The 17625-nt window shown below is 38.7% G+C and overlaps 2 protein-coding genes across 3 annotated transcripts in view; one reads left to right on the top strand and one right to left on the bottom strand.

The window, feature by feature from the left end:
- Positions 1–11220, bottom strand: part of GOPC (golgi associated PDZ and coiled-coil motif containing) — a 40451-nt gene extending 29231 nt beyond the window's left edge. Inside the window, exon 1 of one of the 2 annotated variants that reach the window (XM_026504691.4) lies at positions 10688–11220. In XM_026504691.4, the coding sequence (XP_026360476.2) occupies positions 10688–10975 (288 nt within the window). In that variant the 5' untranslated portion in view covers positions 10976–11220. The remainder of the gene's footprint in view (positions 1–10687) is intronic. The other variant, XM_026504692.4, reaches the window with a different exon arrangement.
- Positions 11221–11238: 18 nt separating this feature from the next.
- The window catches only part of LOC113259389 (nephrocan-like), a 28073-nt gene continuing 21686 nt past the window's right edge, over positions 11239–17625 (top strand). The window contains exons 1-2 of the mRNA XM_048226032.2: positions 11239–11597; positions 13091–13223. The gene's annotated coding sequence lies outside the window, so the exon portion shown is untranslated. The remainder of the gene's footprint in view (positions 11598–13090; positions 13224–17625) is intronic.

Here is a 17625-nt window from a genome sequence, read left to right as displayed (position 1 = left end):
CACCTTCTGTCTTAAAGTACGTGTACGAAAGGTCATCACTAAAAGGAAACAAGTATGCTTTTAAACGTCTATATTTTTTTTATGTTTGGAAATGGAGTTTAGGATGACAGATTAGAATTTAAATCTCTAGCAATTATGCCATTTAATACCAATATCTAAAATGGATCATCTATACCCACCTACTTCCCAAAAGGCTTTAAAGCTCATAAGATAAATAAATGTAAAAAACAAACAGATAGACATGGCACAATATCACTATAAAAATATCATCCTAATACTGTTTTTGTGTATTAAATTTAATACTAGTTTCCTATAAATAGAAGACCCTTTATATATTATATAATTCTCCTTGTCTCATTAAAAGAAGCAATGCCATTTTATCTGGTGAAACTCTCTCTCCCAGACCTAAACTTTTAAAAGAAAGTATCACAGAAATTGTTGCATAAAGGATCCTGCCCGACAGCAGAAGCAGAACAGAACCATATTCTTCACGTGGCCTTTTCTCCTGTGACAAAAGTCAAGGGGATAATGTAGCTTACAAAAGGATTTTGATCCATTCCCTGGTTTTTCTTCTTCTCCTTCCACATAGCAGAACAAAGTCTTAGAGCTAATATGAGTTAACACTCAATCTCCCTCTGTTTTCTCTTTCTCCGTATGCCTAAGGTGGTCAGCATTGCTCCTACTACCCAAGATTACAGAAAGCCAAGAAGTCCTATTCTAAAACAAAGACTGTGACCAAACAGAAAATATATTCACAGGTCAAATATAAAAACCTCTGCCGCCCCTTGAGATAGGAAATAATGTTCCTCTTGACTGCAAGTCGGCTGCTGAGACAGTCTGCTCATCTGGCTTACAAAAGTTCTGTGAGAAAACGCCACCTATTTGTTCTAATTTCCTCTCGATCTCAGCATAAGGACCACTAACTTCATCTGTCATCATATCTCTCCAAACTGCTCTGCAGCTTAAGACAAGCAAACTTATTTTTATTTTTAAAATACATTCGTTCAAAAAGTATTTATCAACCACCAACCATATGTCAAGCACTTGGCCAGGTTCTGGGGATACACTGGTAGATGAAACATATGTGGGTCCTGCCCTGCAAAGCTTATGGTGGCCTTGTGCAGGAGGTGGTACGTAAAGAAAATGAATGCCATACGTAATAATAGCATAACTAGATGCCAGGCACTGTTTTGAACATATGCATATTTTAATTGTCTTAATCCTCATGCTAAGCCTCGAGAGAGACAATTTTTTGTACAGAGAAGGAAACTGGAACACAGAGAGGTTAAGTAACTTGTCCAAGGTCATCACAAGCAAGTAATATAATATATAATTACAAAGCATAAGCTGTATGAAAGAAACAAAAAGAAGGGAATTAGCGGGGTGGAAGAGTATGGTCCTTCTGGGAAGTGTTCCCTTTACTATCAGTGCAGCAGTTCTCACAGGTCTGTGGGACCTTTCCAGGGCATCCACAAGATCAAAACTATTTTAATAATAATAAAACACTATTTGCCTTTTTCACGATGCTGACATTTGTACTAACGGTGCAAAAAGCAATGATGAGTAAAATGATAGCACTTTAGTACAAGTCAATGCAGTGTTCTCTTCACCACTACGTGCTCACAGTTTAAAAAAAAAGTTCATTTAAGAATGCCCATGATAAAGCAGTATAAATTATTAATTTTTAAAGTCTCAACCCTTGAGTGCGTCTTTTTAATATTCTGTGTGATGAAATGGGAAGTGTCTGTAAAGCGTATATGCTGCATAGCAAACCATGTTGTCCCAAGAAAAATCACTTATGCAATTGCTTGAGCTGCAAAACCAAACATTTTTTTTCATGGAACATCATTTTTACTTGAAAGAAGAGCAAATACAGTTACTAAGATTAATGTATTTAGTGGAAATATTCTTTTTTAAAATTTTTTTTATTATATTATGTTAGTCACCATACAGTACATCCCCGGTTTCCGATGTAAAGTTCGATGATTCATTAGTTGCGTATAACACCCAGTGCACCATGCAATACGGGCCCTCCTTACTACCCATCACCGGTCTATCCCATTCCCCCGCCCCCCTCACCTCTGAGGCCCTCAGTTTAGTGGAAATATTCTTGAGAATAATTAAGTGAATCCGTTACTTCAAGGCAAACAACCAGCAGCAATGATAAAAATCTGTGTTTTCAAATGAAAATTAGAATTTTGGAAAAACTGAATCCATCACCATGAGCTTGAGAGATTCCAAACACTTAAAGATTTTTCTAATAAGACTGGTAATATTAACAAATGTGACTTTTATTTTATTTTTTTAAAGATTTTATTTATTTAATTAATTTATTTGACAGAGAGAGAGAGAGCGCGCACGCACAAGCAGGGGAAGCAGCAGGGAGAGGGAGAAGCAGGCTCCCCACTGAGCAGAGAGGCTGATGTGGGGCTTGATCCCAGGACCCTGGGATCATGAAGTGAGCCAAAGGCAGACGCTTAACCGACTGAGCCACCCAGGTGCCCCAAATGTAATTTTTAAAATATTGTATAATGAGATGTGCCCACATTTAGAAAATCTGCATAACTCAGCAAACCAGTATTTTCAAAATGACCAATCCATAATGTCAACACCATGACTTAGTAAAAGAGTCACTCAATGACTACACATTATTTTATTCTAAGAGTGGATGAAAACTTCACTGAAAAGAGTTTTAGACTCCACACACTATAACTAACCTTTAAGAAATTACCTTTTCAAAAAAGATTTTACTTATTTTGTGTGAGAGAGAGAGAGTATGCATGGACTGGAGGTGCAGAGGGAGAGAATCTCAAGCAGACTTCCCACTGGGCTCAGAACCCAACTCAGGGCTGGATCTCATGACCCTGAGATCACAACCTGAGCCAAAATCAAGAGTTGGACGCTTAACCAACTTAGCCACCCAGGCACCCCAAGAAATTACCTTTTAATATCAAAGAAAAATATCCACAACTATCTGAAAAGGTTATTAAATACTTCTCCCTTATCCAACTATTTATTTCTGGTGAGGTCAAACATTCTTTCTAGGCTATAACCCAAACCTTGTATCACAACTGTTTGAATGCAGAAGCACATATAAGAATCCAGCTGCCTTCTGGTAAGCCAGATATTTAACAATAATTTTTACATGTAAAACAATGCTACTCTTTTTTTGAAGTTATTTTCTCATTAAAAATGATATTTATATTAACATCTCATAGGCTTACTGTTGCTATTTTTAACTGATGCAATAAATATTTAAGGTTTTCTCAGTTTTAATTTCTAATACCGTAAACACCAATAGATATAACTCATAAAAAAAAAAAAACACCTTTTTGGGGACCTCATAATTTGTATAATGTAAACGGGTCCTGAGACCAAAATGTTTGAGAACTGTTGTCTTAGAGTCTGAAGAGAGGCCCATGTGCCTAGACCACACAAAACAAGAGAAAAGAATAGTAAGATAGGTCATTGAAGACATATCCACAGGTCAGATTATACAGAGCTTGTCAGCCATAATGAGGAGTCTGAATTTTATTCATGGTATAATTGAGAAATTTTAGGCAGAAAGACATGATCAAATTTATGTCTCAAAAAAGGCAGCTGTGTGTAATAAAGGAGACAAAGTGAATGAACTAGGATGGGGGTGGATTTGAAATAGAAACAAGTAGATAAATCCGTGATGTGTTTTTGAAAGTTAAATTACTTTGATGTTAACCACAAAATGAAGTCCCAACAACATGAAATGTTTCTTGTTTCCATTTTAATGTTAAAGAACTCAGTTGCTCTATGAGCAAACTGGAGGTAGGGTGAGGAGATTCAACTCACCCATTATTTTAAAAATGTCACAAGCACACTAAATCCATACACAATACTCTCATATAATGATGTTTAATGTTATTTTAGTCACAGTTTCAATTTTTTCTTCAAGTGGAATACCATGAAACATTAACTCACAAATCATATCCTGGTGAATTACATACAGGGAATTAATGAACTTGCAGATTCAGTCATTCAGCAATGTGGTGGACACTGCATTAGACACTATGGATATTATAAGACAGACACCAGCCTGGCTCTCATGAAACCTGTATTATAGAATGATTACTGGTAATCCTGGGACGATTCATGGCAGAACACTAAAAGTGTTTCAAACAATTTATTCATTCAAATAAACATCTATTGAGTACATGCTGTGTGCTGGGATCCGGAGACAAAAAGATGAATAAGACATGAATTCTGCCCTTAAGAATTTCACTGTCTGATAAAGAGATAAAATGACATTTCTAATTATGATGGAGAGTGTCATAAACACTATTTTAGAGGCATGTGTGATGTCCCAATTCAAAGAGAAGTGAAAAAAAAAAAAGGAAGTGAAAGTCTGGGTGATGTATGCAAGTGCTGAATCACTATATTGTATACCCAAAACGAATATTACAATGTATGTCAACTAACTGGAATTTAAATAAAAACTTAAAAAAAAAAAAAAGTGAAAGGGTCAGTCAGAGAGGAGAAATTCACCCCAGTACTGACTGGAGATCAGCTAATATATAGAGTAGGGAAAGGTCTGAGAAATGAAAACCCCTCACAACTGAGAAAAGGACGTAAAAAGGTCAGAAAGGTTGGTATTTAATGTGTGAGTTTCAAATTTCCAATTTTAAAAAGGAGCCAGCAAAACACCAATTCTGTAATCCACATGTAAGTCAACCGGATAGCCATACGCAAAGGAATGTCACTAGTCAATAAGGTTTGAAAGTACAACAGGGAAAAAACCAACCAAATGTTAGAAACCAAAATGGGTTCACGAAGAGAAAATGTTCCTACCTGAAGTCAGCTTTCACAAAGCATCTGATGTTGAGATTATTTTACCTAAGCCATCATCCTGACCGTCAAAGAGCTTACCTTCTAGAGGTAAAGAGCTGTGGCAACCACTAGTGAGAGCGCAACGTAACCAATTTAACAGTCCGAGTTAAAGGTGTTGCCAGCCTCTGCCTATAGAGAGCAGAGATAAATGGGGTGAGGACAGCCTTCAGAGATGGTGACGTAAGTGGTACCTTGGCAGATGAGTGGGTGTGTGATACTGTAGACAAAGGGGACAGAGAAGGCATTATACACAAAAGCCTATGTTAAAGTCACGATGCCATGCAAGAGCGAGGCCTATTTAGAGAACTGCACACACACCAGTTCTATGAAAAGGCAAAAGCAACTACAAAGGGGTGACAAGGGATAAGGACACACACACTGGGTGGGCACTGACTGCCATGCTAGAATTTGAATTTTAGCCAGTGAGTAAAAGGGGAGTATAAAAAGAAGAGTGACCAGAATCAGAGTTGCCCTTTTTTTGATATGAACCGTTAAAATGAAACATTTTAGAATGATGTTGACAATGAAAGGATGGTTTGGAGTGGGTAAGAAGCAACTAGGAGACTATGTTAGGAATATGCAAGAAAGGATAAGGACCTCAACTATGCACAATCTCCTAAATTCAACTCATTATCTTTCCTGCCAGACCTGTTCCTTCCCCTGGATTCCTTACTTCAGTAAAACGGTCTAAGTCTCCTAGGGCTATCATAACAAATCCCCACAAAGTTGGTGGCTTAAAAGAACAAAAATTTATTCTCTCACAATTCAGGATGCCAGGGGCTCACAATCAAGGATTGGTTCCTTCTGGATGTCCTCCATGCCTGTCTCCCAGTTTTTGGTGGTTGACAGCAATCCTTGGCATTTCTTGGCTTGTAGACATGTCATCCCAATCTCTGATTCTTTCTTCAGATAGCCTTCTTCTCAGTGTCTCTGTGTGTCCTGAGTGTCTCTTATCAGGACTATCTCATTGGATTTAGGGTCCAGTCTAATTTGCTATGATCTTATCTGTACATACATAACTATCAAATCCTGTTTCTACTTCTTTAATTGAAGATTTTCTCCTTTTCTTCATCCCCATTACCATTTTCGTTTCAGTAACACTCTTGTCTACATACCAAACTCCTTGCTATGGCATTGGATTATTACTGTCATCTCTGTGCCTATTACTAACCAAGTAAGCATTGCTGGAGAAAGTCCCACAACAGGGCAGACTGGTTGTACCATGAATTTATGATAACTAGCTCCAAGTAAGTCCCCAAGGTTGCCTGGCAGTCCTATTTCTCTGGCCAGCTGGCTCTCCCACTCTTCCCTAACTATTTCAAATCTTTTCACTCTCTCCAAGCTCTTATTACTCTCACCCACTTACAGCTGTTGTCCCAGGCTCCAATTTTACAGAGAATAAAGAAACCATCAGACAAAAACTCTCAACCTCCCACCCTCTGCTCTCACTGTTTCCCTCTCCTTCAACACCGTCTCCCTCTGCCTCAAAGTACAACAGCTGTCCTTTCAACGTACGGCCATTCTCTCTACATGTATCTTGGATCTTCTCTTTGTTCAGAAACCTTACTAATACTAATTATCCCTCTCTTTTGCTAGAATATTCAGCTTTCCTCTCAATTAGATACATCTCATTGGCTTATAAACACGTTTAATTTTTATAACAATACGTCCCCGTAACCCCATACTCCTCCTTCCCGCTATCTATCCAGCCACATTCACTCTTTCTGCCTGCTTTTCTCTCGACCTCCTCCTTCACCCCACCAGGCATAAATGCCTGTGTTTTGGAGAAACTGATTTCTCTAGTTCTGGAGGTTCCTTACTTAATTCTGAGTAAAATGGGAATAATAATAATAATACTAAACCTATCACACAGGACTGTCATGGGAATTAGATTAATCAATATAAGCAAAACACTTAAGAGTTTGGCCATTAGTAATTAATTGATCAGTAAGTTTAGCAATATAGTTATTGTTAATAATAACTCACATACATCTACCCATTCAGCCAACTGACATCTTTGGAGTCATCCTAAACTCCCTCATCCCTCCATTCCAATCCACTTCTAGACTGTTTATTTTTACCTCTCAAGTCTCTTCTGTTCTGAACACTCGCCTCCATCCCACTATCCTACCCTGCACTATCCTTCCTACCCTGCACTATTCTACCCTCACTACCTCTCATATGGATCAGAATAAGAACCCCCTAAGTGATTCCCTGTGTTCATTCTGTTCATTATCCAAAACTCTCTCCTTACCCTAGCTTAAGTAAGCTATTCTAATCTCATACCCGAGGTTACCATCTAGTTTAAAACATTTCCCAATGCTATGATACAGCCCCCCAAATCTACTGCATGGCCAATAAAATCAAGTAGATATGGTCCCTACCCACCTGTTCAAACTGATCTTGCATCTCATTTCTCTGGCCCTCTGCTCTCGTTATACCTACCAACTCTCTTTCAGCTCTTCAAGTGCATTATGGACTTTCCCGTCACAGGTATCTTCCACTTTCTGTTCTCTCTACTGGAAGACTGAATGATATTCCTGTATCTTGTGGCCTAATTAATTCCTACCTATCCTTTATGTCTTAATTCAATAGTCACTTCCAAAAGGAAGCCTTCCTGATCCCCCAGAACAGGCTCTCATTATTCTATGTACCTTTCATAACACTCATCAAAGTTGGAATTTCACACTTATGTGATAAATTATTCCAATTAACTAACCAATAGAATCCAAGCTCTGTAAAAGAAATGACTGTGTCCATTTTCGCTCTCCATTGTATCCCAAATATCCAGTACAGCATCTGGTACCATAATTAGTGCTCAATAAATACATAATGAATCAATATTAACCTTCAAGTTCAATGCTACAACATGGCCTCACTGCTTGTTTAAAACCAGGACAGCTTTAAAGCAGTAAAAGAATAGTACATCATTAGTTCATTATAAACATGTCTCTAGACCAAAGTTAAAAGTTTCTCCACTGATGGCTGTGAACAGTAAATTGCTTTAAAAAGATGTATACTGATTCAGCAATTGTTGACGGAAAGGAGGATGTGACAGATGTATTGTTTTGCTGTTATTTTAGAGAAGCGGTAAAGAGGCAGAAAACTGCATTTCCAGGTAGAGAGATGGGTTTTTCTGAAGTACTGGTTCTCAATCTTTGTTCTCCTCCAACACGCTAATACTACTGTTACTACTACTCCTCTTACTACTGTCCCAATCAGTACCTGTTACTCCAGCACAGCCATCACCAAGTAGCTTACCATAGCAGGAATTCTCAAGCAGGTGGGTAGGGCAAGTAAGAGAGATGTGAGTAATTCGAAATGGCACTACCTCAATATATTGATATTCTTTGCCCTCCCCTTCCCCTTATAAATAGCCCTCTCCCCAAATATAACTTATGGCAAGCAGCAATCACATAGATGTCATTTACATTGTATTTTAAAATATAACCTATGATTTTTTTTTGCAGCTAAAATTGTTTTCCTAACTACTATATTAATATTAAACATGGTGTTACCTAAAGACACAATAACTGGGCAGAAGAAGGAGCAATCTGCAAAGACACTCAAGGCCAATTTAAATATAAGTTATCACTGGAGGTATCTGTGTTTTGATTATAAAAATATTTTATTATGGTAATATGGTTTAAAGTATTAATCTCTAAAACCACTGAAATTCAGTGCACACCTGTTATATCAAACCATAAATGTTCTCAAATGCTATACCTTAATGTCCATATCCTTAAAACAAGAGAACTAACTCAATCCACTTATTGAGAAATAAAACAGAGCTAGAAAGTATGAAAATCTTTTCTAAGATTTCAGGTGACTGTTAATAATATATGAAGCAACCTCTGAAATTCTGCAGATAATCCAACAGCAGATCTACCTTGAAAGGCACTACTGACAATGAACCTCTCTCCTCAGCAGTACATAACCGATTCCATGAAAACTGTAACACCTGCTAAATGTAGAAAGATTAACCCCCACAAACAGATAAGTCAAATGTAAGTGAAAAAGACACAAAAACAAAATGTCCCCTCCCCATTTTCTAAGATCTTTTAAGTCAAGGGTTTCAAGCATGTTGAAGAAATATGCTCACATCATGACAGGCTAGCGTTCCTTATTTTGAGAAATAACGCCACCTCCTAAGCCAGGATGTGGAGTCAGAATATGTAATTACAATTTCTGAGAAAAAGAACATACATAATTTATTAAAGCTCTGTAATACTCATCTAAAATAAAGATGAAAAAGACTGAGCACCATCCCCTACTCTCAGAATAATCCTTTCTCCAAAATTAGATTTTATATTTGACATCAAAATATCACCGTTGAAAGTGTCCTTTGGTCATTTAAAAAATCAGGTAGATATTGTTTCATTTTTAAAAAGCTTTTTATCCTCAGTAGATACTTGCAGTTGTAAATGATATGAAAGTTCTCATGTGGCAAAAGCTACTCTTGTTCTGTTATTTAAAGCTAAAGTACTATTTCTAAAAACCATTAAATGCATTTTCACCACCTGAAAAATAAACTATCTTCTAGAAATAACCACTAATCAAGAAATCAAGAAACATCTTCATATACCTAGAACAAGAAGTGATTAGCTTCCTATCAGCACTTCCATTCCAACCTTTTCAAAAAGGATAGAAGAAATGAACAGTTCTTTCAACAAAATTTCTGATTTGCATCTATGCTAATCACAGATGAATTATACCACCTTTTTCATGGCTAAATGACAGGGAAGAAAAAGAATGTTAACCACTAATCATAGAGAGGATATACATCTGATATTCATATTGATTTGAATCCAATGGGTACTCTCAGTCATTACAACTGATAGCAATGATGATTTCTTAGGAAACCTAATGTTCAAAGAGCTTTGCACATTACTGATTATCCTATTTTTATCTATTTTAAAATGCAAGATTCATTCTCTAAAATTATCTAGTTAGAAAATGCTCTTTATGTAATATTGTTAATCTCCCATGTTTCTCAATACTGTAATAATGCATTAATTTAACTTTCTGCACAGTGTAGTAGGATTTTTGGTTTTTTTTTTGGAACCACCACCACTCCACCCACAGCCACAACCACAACCAAGATTAGAGACTAAAGCAAATGACCATTCTTCACACGCTCTCACAAATAAATCCAAATTGCGAAATATAGTAAAGGACAAACAAAACCTCAATGTTATAAGTCATTTGAAAAATTGTAGAGTACTCTGGTGGTATCTGCCTGTAATTTAAAGACCAACTGTACACTGAAAAGGACACTGATACTATCCTGTTTATCCCGCTAAATTTTCCTAAGAGCTCTGATAGAATTTCCCTAAATTGTTCCTGCATGCAAGGAATAGTATGTCTGTGTGCAACAACAAATGTTGATCTGAAATAGTTAAAAACAATCAAAACTCTGTCTGATGATACACAAACCTAGTTTATCAATGTGAAAATCCATAGAAGCACTCAAATGTTGCAAGGTGGGCTAAGATATTCTTAGGACTGACAATCTTTGAGCTGAAGTCTTCGGTTTGTTAATGTTATATGCACAGTAGGATGGTGTAATCAGTTCCTGTTTCCTCCTCATAGAGATAATAGGAAGGTGGTTGACAGGACCCCGGGACACTCACAGGTCGATCTACACCCCTTTTTCTACAACTTCGCCTCACTCTTTTCCTTTACACATACATACACACGCACTCCCCTGTCACATTTGAAGCCCAGGTGCCCCAGTGGGTAGTTTTCTAGGGTCGTTTCCCCGGTGCGTTAAATGGGATCTGATGACTGGGGCTGAATACCACCTCCTCCAGGGCCCACAGCTCACCTCTAGCTTGTGGTTGATTTGGGACACTGTCTGGGCTTTATGGCAAAGCTGCGCAAAGCAGGAACTCAGGCTGGTCATCTTCTGTCTCCCCTCATAAGTGATGTCCGCCTGGTCCGGATCGATCTCACCCAGGAGCAGATCCACATCCACGAAGGCCTTGTCGAACTCCTTCTCTAGCACCTCCAGCCATCGGAACATGGATACCCCGCCGGGGGAGACCCCCACGGCGCAGGAGGCGCCCCCTGGGCCCCCTCCAGCTCCTGCCGGGCACGGGCCGCCTGCCGACATGGCGCCGTCTAGGGCCTCCCCCGACTGCTACTGACCCCCGCCGCCCAACCCGCGCGAGAGGAACTGCTGGGACTGCGGGGACCCCCGCGCACGCACGCTCCGTCAGTCCCCTCCTTTCCCCTCGCGCGGCTAACGCCGGCAATGCAGCCCCGGAGTAGCAAGAGCAGTGAAGCTAAGGCGGCGGCGGTGGCACACGGAAGAATCGGGCCGTCCCACCTCCCGGCCCACCCCCGCTGCGCATGCGTAGCGAAGACCTAGGCGGACGCAACCTGGAGGGATGAAATGGGCGGGGCTAGGATGCGACCTTGGCCTATGAACAGCCTCTGCTTGGGACCGGCCCGTCAGCGGCCATATTGACAACTGGCAAACTCCTGGTTGAATCCCCGAGAAACGGGAACGCATCGTGTTTGCTTCCAAGTTGGAAAGGCCCGAGGAAGAGAGGGGTGTCCACGTCGCAGACATGAACGGCTTCCGCCCACTTGGGCGGGAGCCGTTCTAAAGTCCTCCGTGACAGTTGCTGCAGTGACGTCCAGGGGCAGGGAAGGGAATGTGAGGAAGGGCGGTGTGAGCATGCGCAATGGCCACGTTTTACCTTTCCATTACAGTTCCTGTGGAGGGTGAGGTGGGTGGATATACGGGCTCTTCTTGCTTAACCAGACACTAAATTCCGGGTGGAAACTGCCTGGAGCTGCGCGTTGAAGGACAGCGGCCGACCAGGTTTTGCTGAATTTATGCGAGACCTTTTGTCTTGTGATTAAGAATCCGGCAGACCAGGGTTCAAATTTTACACCCTGTCACCTATTAGCTGTCCCATTTGGTTGTATTCTTTAACCTCAAAGCCTTAGTTTCTAAAATTTATTTCACTCAGTAGTAAGGTTAAATGCTTAACTTAAGTGATTGGCACTTGGTATTCCTTAATATTGCACCACAGGTCATACGTTTCTAAAGGAACTGTTTTTAAAAGTGTACTTATTTCAACAACTGAAGTGTTCCCACAGTGACATTTCATAAAAACAAAACGATGAATATTCATAAATTGATAAATATATTGAATGCAGAGCCCCGTTGAGGCTTTGGAGACACACAAGTGAGATGTGAGCCTCACCCAGGCAGAGCTCGTAAGCTAGTGAGTTTAACCCTCACAGCTACAAACTGTATTTGAATTTTGTAGTACTTTGGAGGGTTTACAAACTGCTCTTTGCCATTAGCCCTATTCACTTCTAGAGTAGTCCAGTCTTAGAAAGGGAAGGAGAAATCAGAGTACGCTGGTGAGAATGGTCTGTCTTGCATTGCCTAAGGAAATAATTTTACTAGCCTACTATAGACTCCCGTGATATGGAACAGACTCTTCCAGTTGATCACCACCAAAGCCTGCATTGTGTACCCCTCGCCAACGCAATGACATTGAGGAATAAGAAATCATAGCTCTAGTTTGTTCTCTGGGTACTGCAGGGCACACTAAGTAACATTGGTCAATAAAGTCCTTTGGCTTCAACAAACTTAGCTAAGCAAAACTAACTGTGAGATATTTGCCTTTAGTTTAAATAGGCACCTTCACATAGGTTTTAATACACAATAAATAATATAAAACTAAAATATGCATCTTTTCTCATTTCATTCCAAATTAACTTTATTTTCATCTGCAATATTTCCAAGAACATCATCACTACAGTTACCAAGGTCCCAGCCACTTTCTCTGTACATATTATAGTTAGCAATGCATTTTCAGGAATTTGAAGTAAATAATTTAAAATTGGAGGGAAGCACATACATGGAATCACATTAAGAACAGCTTTCAGTTGTTGAATACATACTGTGTGTAAAGCATTATGCTATTTGCTTTAATTCTTTGACACAAAATCATATGAGGTAGTATTATTCACTTTTTAATAGATGATTTAACAGATGAGAGCTTAAGTATCTTGGTAAAGTTGTACAGCTAATAAGTGAGGTGAGATTTCAATCTAGTGGTCTCTTCCTCCAAAGTCTTAGCTATTAATCATGGAAGATAGAGGGATGAGGGAATATATTTCTTTTTGTATAAGTTACCAGCATAATAAATTGGCAAATCAATCCAAAAGTTTTTCTCTTTTCTTTTCTTTCTTTTTTTTTTAGAAGGCAGAAGGAGAGAGAATCCTAAGCAGGCTCCATCCCAGCACAGAGCCCTAGTGGGGCTTGATACCAGGACCCTGAGATCATGACCTGAGCCAAAATCAAGAGTCAGCGCTTAACTGACTGAGCCACCCAGGTACTCCTGTCCAAAAGTTTTTCTAAAAAAATATATATATATAATTTATTCCCACTTATAAGCCATATACAAATCTATTAATATGTAAGAAATATTACCAAAAAAGTAATTATAATGCTCATTTTCTGTTATCACTCTCTTTAGTTTGTATGGACTATCCTTGGAAATACATTCAATTTCTTTAAAAAGAAATACCATTCAACTTCCTATAATACTTTGTGGGTATGGCTGAAATGCATTTTAAGTGTTTATGCTTCCTGTGCTCTGATCCTTGGTGAATACCCCATTTTCAGGATTGTGAACCCAGTTCCAGTTCTGTTTACTACCTTCACAATTTCAACAAATCACACTCTCTGCGTCTCAAAATACTTTTATCTCATGTTGTCCCTTCTCATGATCCCACTAGGTAGCAGTTGCCACATCTCTGTGTGCTTGCTATCTTGGTACTATGTGACTATTTCAATGTTCACAAGGTGCCCTCTATGTAGACATTATCTTTGGCCCACCTCTACTGGGGAATTTGCATTTCTGCAAGTCACAACCTAATATGGAAGGGAAAAGCAGGGTTTGACACTCAAGTGCTGCCATCTGTTGTCAGAGTGCTTTGCCTACATTTATTGCCTTCCCCCACCCCCATTGATAAATTTATTTATTTACCTATTTATTTATTTTTAATTGACTTATCTTGACCTACTCTAGAATTTGGAATTGTATGTAATCTCAATTCCTGTGGGATTTGTTTTCCTAGAAATAATAAAATGTTGATGCTTCTGTTTGCATTTGCATTGGCAGAAACTTCCAATAACTGTTCCATGAATCATGCTAATGTGATTAAAAATGTCTAATAGAACTTAAATGTGACAGTTTTGTTTTAGGAACTTATCCCTCCAGAATTCTGCCACAAGGTATTTCTGAGAATAAATAGGGTGGGAAATGAGGAAACTGTGAAAAAGAGAAGGTGCTAAGGATTTCTTGGGTGAGTACTGGTACTTAAGCTGTGAGGTTAGTGTAGAGTTCAAACATGTATCAGAGCATCTTCGATCGCAAGTCACTGTGTTGAATGGCCAGAGAAGATCCACTCTGGACCAGAGAGGGAGACTACCATTTATTAAACTCTACTGTGTGCCAGGCCCTGTACTAAGCTTTGCAGATTTCATTTAGTCTCTAGTAACCCCACCAGGAAAAAAGAAAAGGTAAAGTAAATGATGTTGGTTGCTATAAACAGTTGTATGATGAATAAAACCAAGGAAAATCCACTACCATTTTACTTGAGCAATGTGGATAAAGTCTTGGAATATCATGTTCATACGTATTATTTATAATATATTTATTCACATTTAATAACAATATGAAATTTCGAGATAGGCATAGTGAAGAAGTAAATCTGGGCAACCAAAAGTGATTTCTGAGCCTTATTCTCCTTCATAATTTCTTTTCTATATACATATAGAAAAACTGTTTGCCCTCTTCTTAAAACTTGAGAATTTTGGGACAGTGATTTAGGATTAGCTCAGACACCTCTTTCAGGAAACCTTCCTTTTTTCTTCTCATGTGGAGCTATAGATACCATCACCATTCAGTTTCCAGCAAACACCTGCTACAACACTCATATTTTTTTGGAGCCCCTTAGACTGTGAGCTCCTTGCAGCAGTAACTGTATCTTACTTATCTTTGAATTTCAGGTCCTAAAACAGAACATAGAATATGGTTGGGATGATGCAAGTATTTGTGGAATCAGTTTAATAATTAAGATATTACAACAGTCTACTTAAGAATCTAAAAACTGTCACTCTTCAAGACATAGCTTTGATACCTGCTGGAGAGCATAGTTAAACATATTTATATATTGGCACAGGAGTTAGGAATATCTACAAAATACATGTTTGTCTTTATTCGAGTAATGTAATTGGAGTAAAAATTTGTCTTGAGTGTCAAACCCTGCTTTTCCCTTCCATATTAGGTTGTGACTTGCAGAAATGCAAATTCCCCAGTAGAGGTGGGCCAAAGATGATGTCTACATAGAGGGCACCTTGTGAACATAAGGAGTATTTCTTCTCAACCAAAAGAGAAAGGTTTATTTAACAATGATCTGGTTGATTTGACTAATAATGCACCCAGTATAATTTAAGCTTTGAGAATTATTTTACCTATTCCAAAGTTAAAACTTATGAGTGACTACATTTTTATGTTGCGTACCCAAACCTAAAGACAAAACATAACACAAAACAATTTTTGAAATCTCTAGTACTATGTTTTTTCCTTACTCAAGACCAACTACAACTGCTTTTCCACTTGTTACCTGATTTACATTCTTTATTTACCCTTTCCCACAACTCCAGGTTTGATTCAGCATTATCTAAAACCACCATTTATCAACAAAGGTCTCAGTGTTTACTAATCATTGATTCTTCCTCTTTCATCCACTGTCAAGTCACTGTTTATTTCTCAGATTGTCTGACTTTACAGGTCATACCTAGACTCCCCCTCATTTATGTTTCTTATAGATTAAGTCTACAAGAGGCCCAAAAAATTGCATTCTGAACACCATTTAACATTAGTTATCTTTTTTTTTTGCACTTAGATTAACAAATATAAGAATATTAATTATTCTTAAATTATCTCCTTAGAATTTTTATAGTCTTCCAAACGAACCAGTTAGAAAACTATAGGGAAGCAATCATACAAAAGCCATGTCACAAGAGTTGTTGGAAATGGAATTTGTTTGGCCCCAGTTGATTGTAACTCGTTCAGAGGTAATGAAGATGAAAAGACTTTTATAGTGGATGTTCATCACTATACATGGGGGGCTGCCCATATTTGAGCCCCCTTTCTCTGTTTAGAGAATTCCCTACCTTTTGTAACTTGGATATGGTAAACAGAGTCTTCTTCCCGTAACGAACTGAAATTGTCAGACAAGCACACTCTCCCAGCTCTGTGACAGGGGGCACATGCATATGATCTGGGGTCAGCTAACCAAAATAATCCACCTGGAATTTTTACCTTGGAGACAGTGAGTCAAGGCTTGGGACAATTCTTAGTTGGGAGGAGAGATGGGACTGGGAGTAGCAACATCCTTTATCAGTAGCAGCGGGGGCACACAATTTCTGGTTCGGTGGTAGAAACCTGGGCATCCATGTTCTTTGGTGACACTAGATGAAAGTGTGATTTTTGCCTGTGATTCTGGCTATAAAGTCTTCCTTTTATTCTTGCCATTTCCAAATCTGGTTCCCTAGGTTTTCACAATTCTGTGTGCAATCCAGTTTTCAGTAATTCCCTTTTCTGCTTAAATTAGTCAGAATTGTTTTTCATTGCTTGTAACTAATGACCCGAACCAATACAACTATCATATACTGAGGCTTCCTTTTCACCCATGTCACCCTTGACATGCCTTAGTTCATTTCATCTATTCCTTTCTGTAGAATGGAGATTATTTCCCTTCATTTTATCTTCACTCGTAGAAGAAAAAATTGAGATAAAGAGAGGTTAAGTAACAGAAAAATTATTTTTTTATCTTACTTTAAACAGGCTCTTTTGTAATATTCTCAAGAAGGAAACAAGTCTGTTTGTTTGTTTGTTTCAAGATTTATTTATTTATTTATTTATTTGAGAGGGAGAAAGAGAGCAAGGGTGAGGGACAGAGGGAGAGAGAGAGAACCCCAAGCAGACTTCCTGCTGAGCGCAGAGCCAACACAATGGGACTCGATCTCACGACCCTGAGATCAAGACCGCAGGTGAAATCAAGAGTCTGACACTCAACTGACTGAGCCACCCTGGCATCCCAAGAAGGAAACAAGTTTAAAAAGAATCATACTCATAATTTTTTGATTCTTTAAAATTTCTTTTCTTTTAACTCAGAAGAAGATTTTCATAAATTAAAGCCTTCTATTTAGCTCTTGGTTGGTCAGTTTTATAATAGGAATCACAAGCCAGTGCTTACAGACCCACGTGAGGGAAAATTTGGGTTAGTCAGTTACTTCTCTGGAATTCAGTTTCCTGTCTATAATGGGAACTAGCTGTTTGCTTTTAATAAACCAAGGAAGGCCAATATCCATTGAATTGAGACACACATTTGTATTTATTGTGGGATTTCTTTTTTTTTTTAAAGATTTTATTTATTTATTCGACAGAGATAGAGACAGCCAGCGAGAGAGGGAACACAAGCAGGGGGAGTGGGAGAGGAAGAAGCAGGCTCCCAGTGGAGGAGCCAGATGTGGGGCTCGATCCCATAACGCCAGGATCACGCCCTGAACCGAAGGCAGACGCTTAACTGTTGTGCCACCCAGGCGCCCCTATTGTGGGATTTCTTAACGACGGCACTGTTGACATTTTGGATTTCTTGGTTCTTTGTTGTGTGGCTGTCCTGTACATCATACAGTGTTTAGTAGCAACCCTGGCCATTACT

Source organism: Ursus arctos, unplaced genomic scaffold (assembly GCF_023065955.2).
Source record: "Ursus arctos isolate Adak ecotype North America unplaced genomic scaffold, UrsArc2.0 scaffold_13, whole genome shotgun sequence".
Classification (NCBI taxonomy): Eukaryota; Metazoa; Chordata; class Mammalia; order Carnivora; family Ursidae; genus Ursus; species Ursus arctos.
Note: the sequence above shows the minus strand (reverse complement) of the source record. Positions and strands in the feature narration are given on the sequence as shown.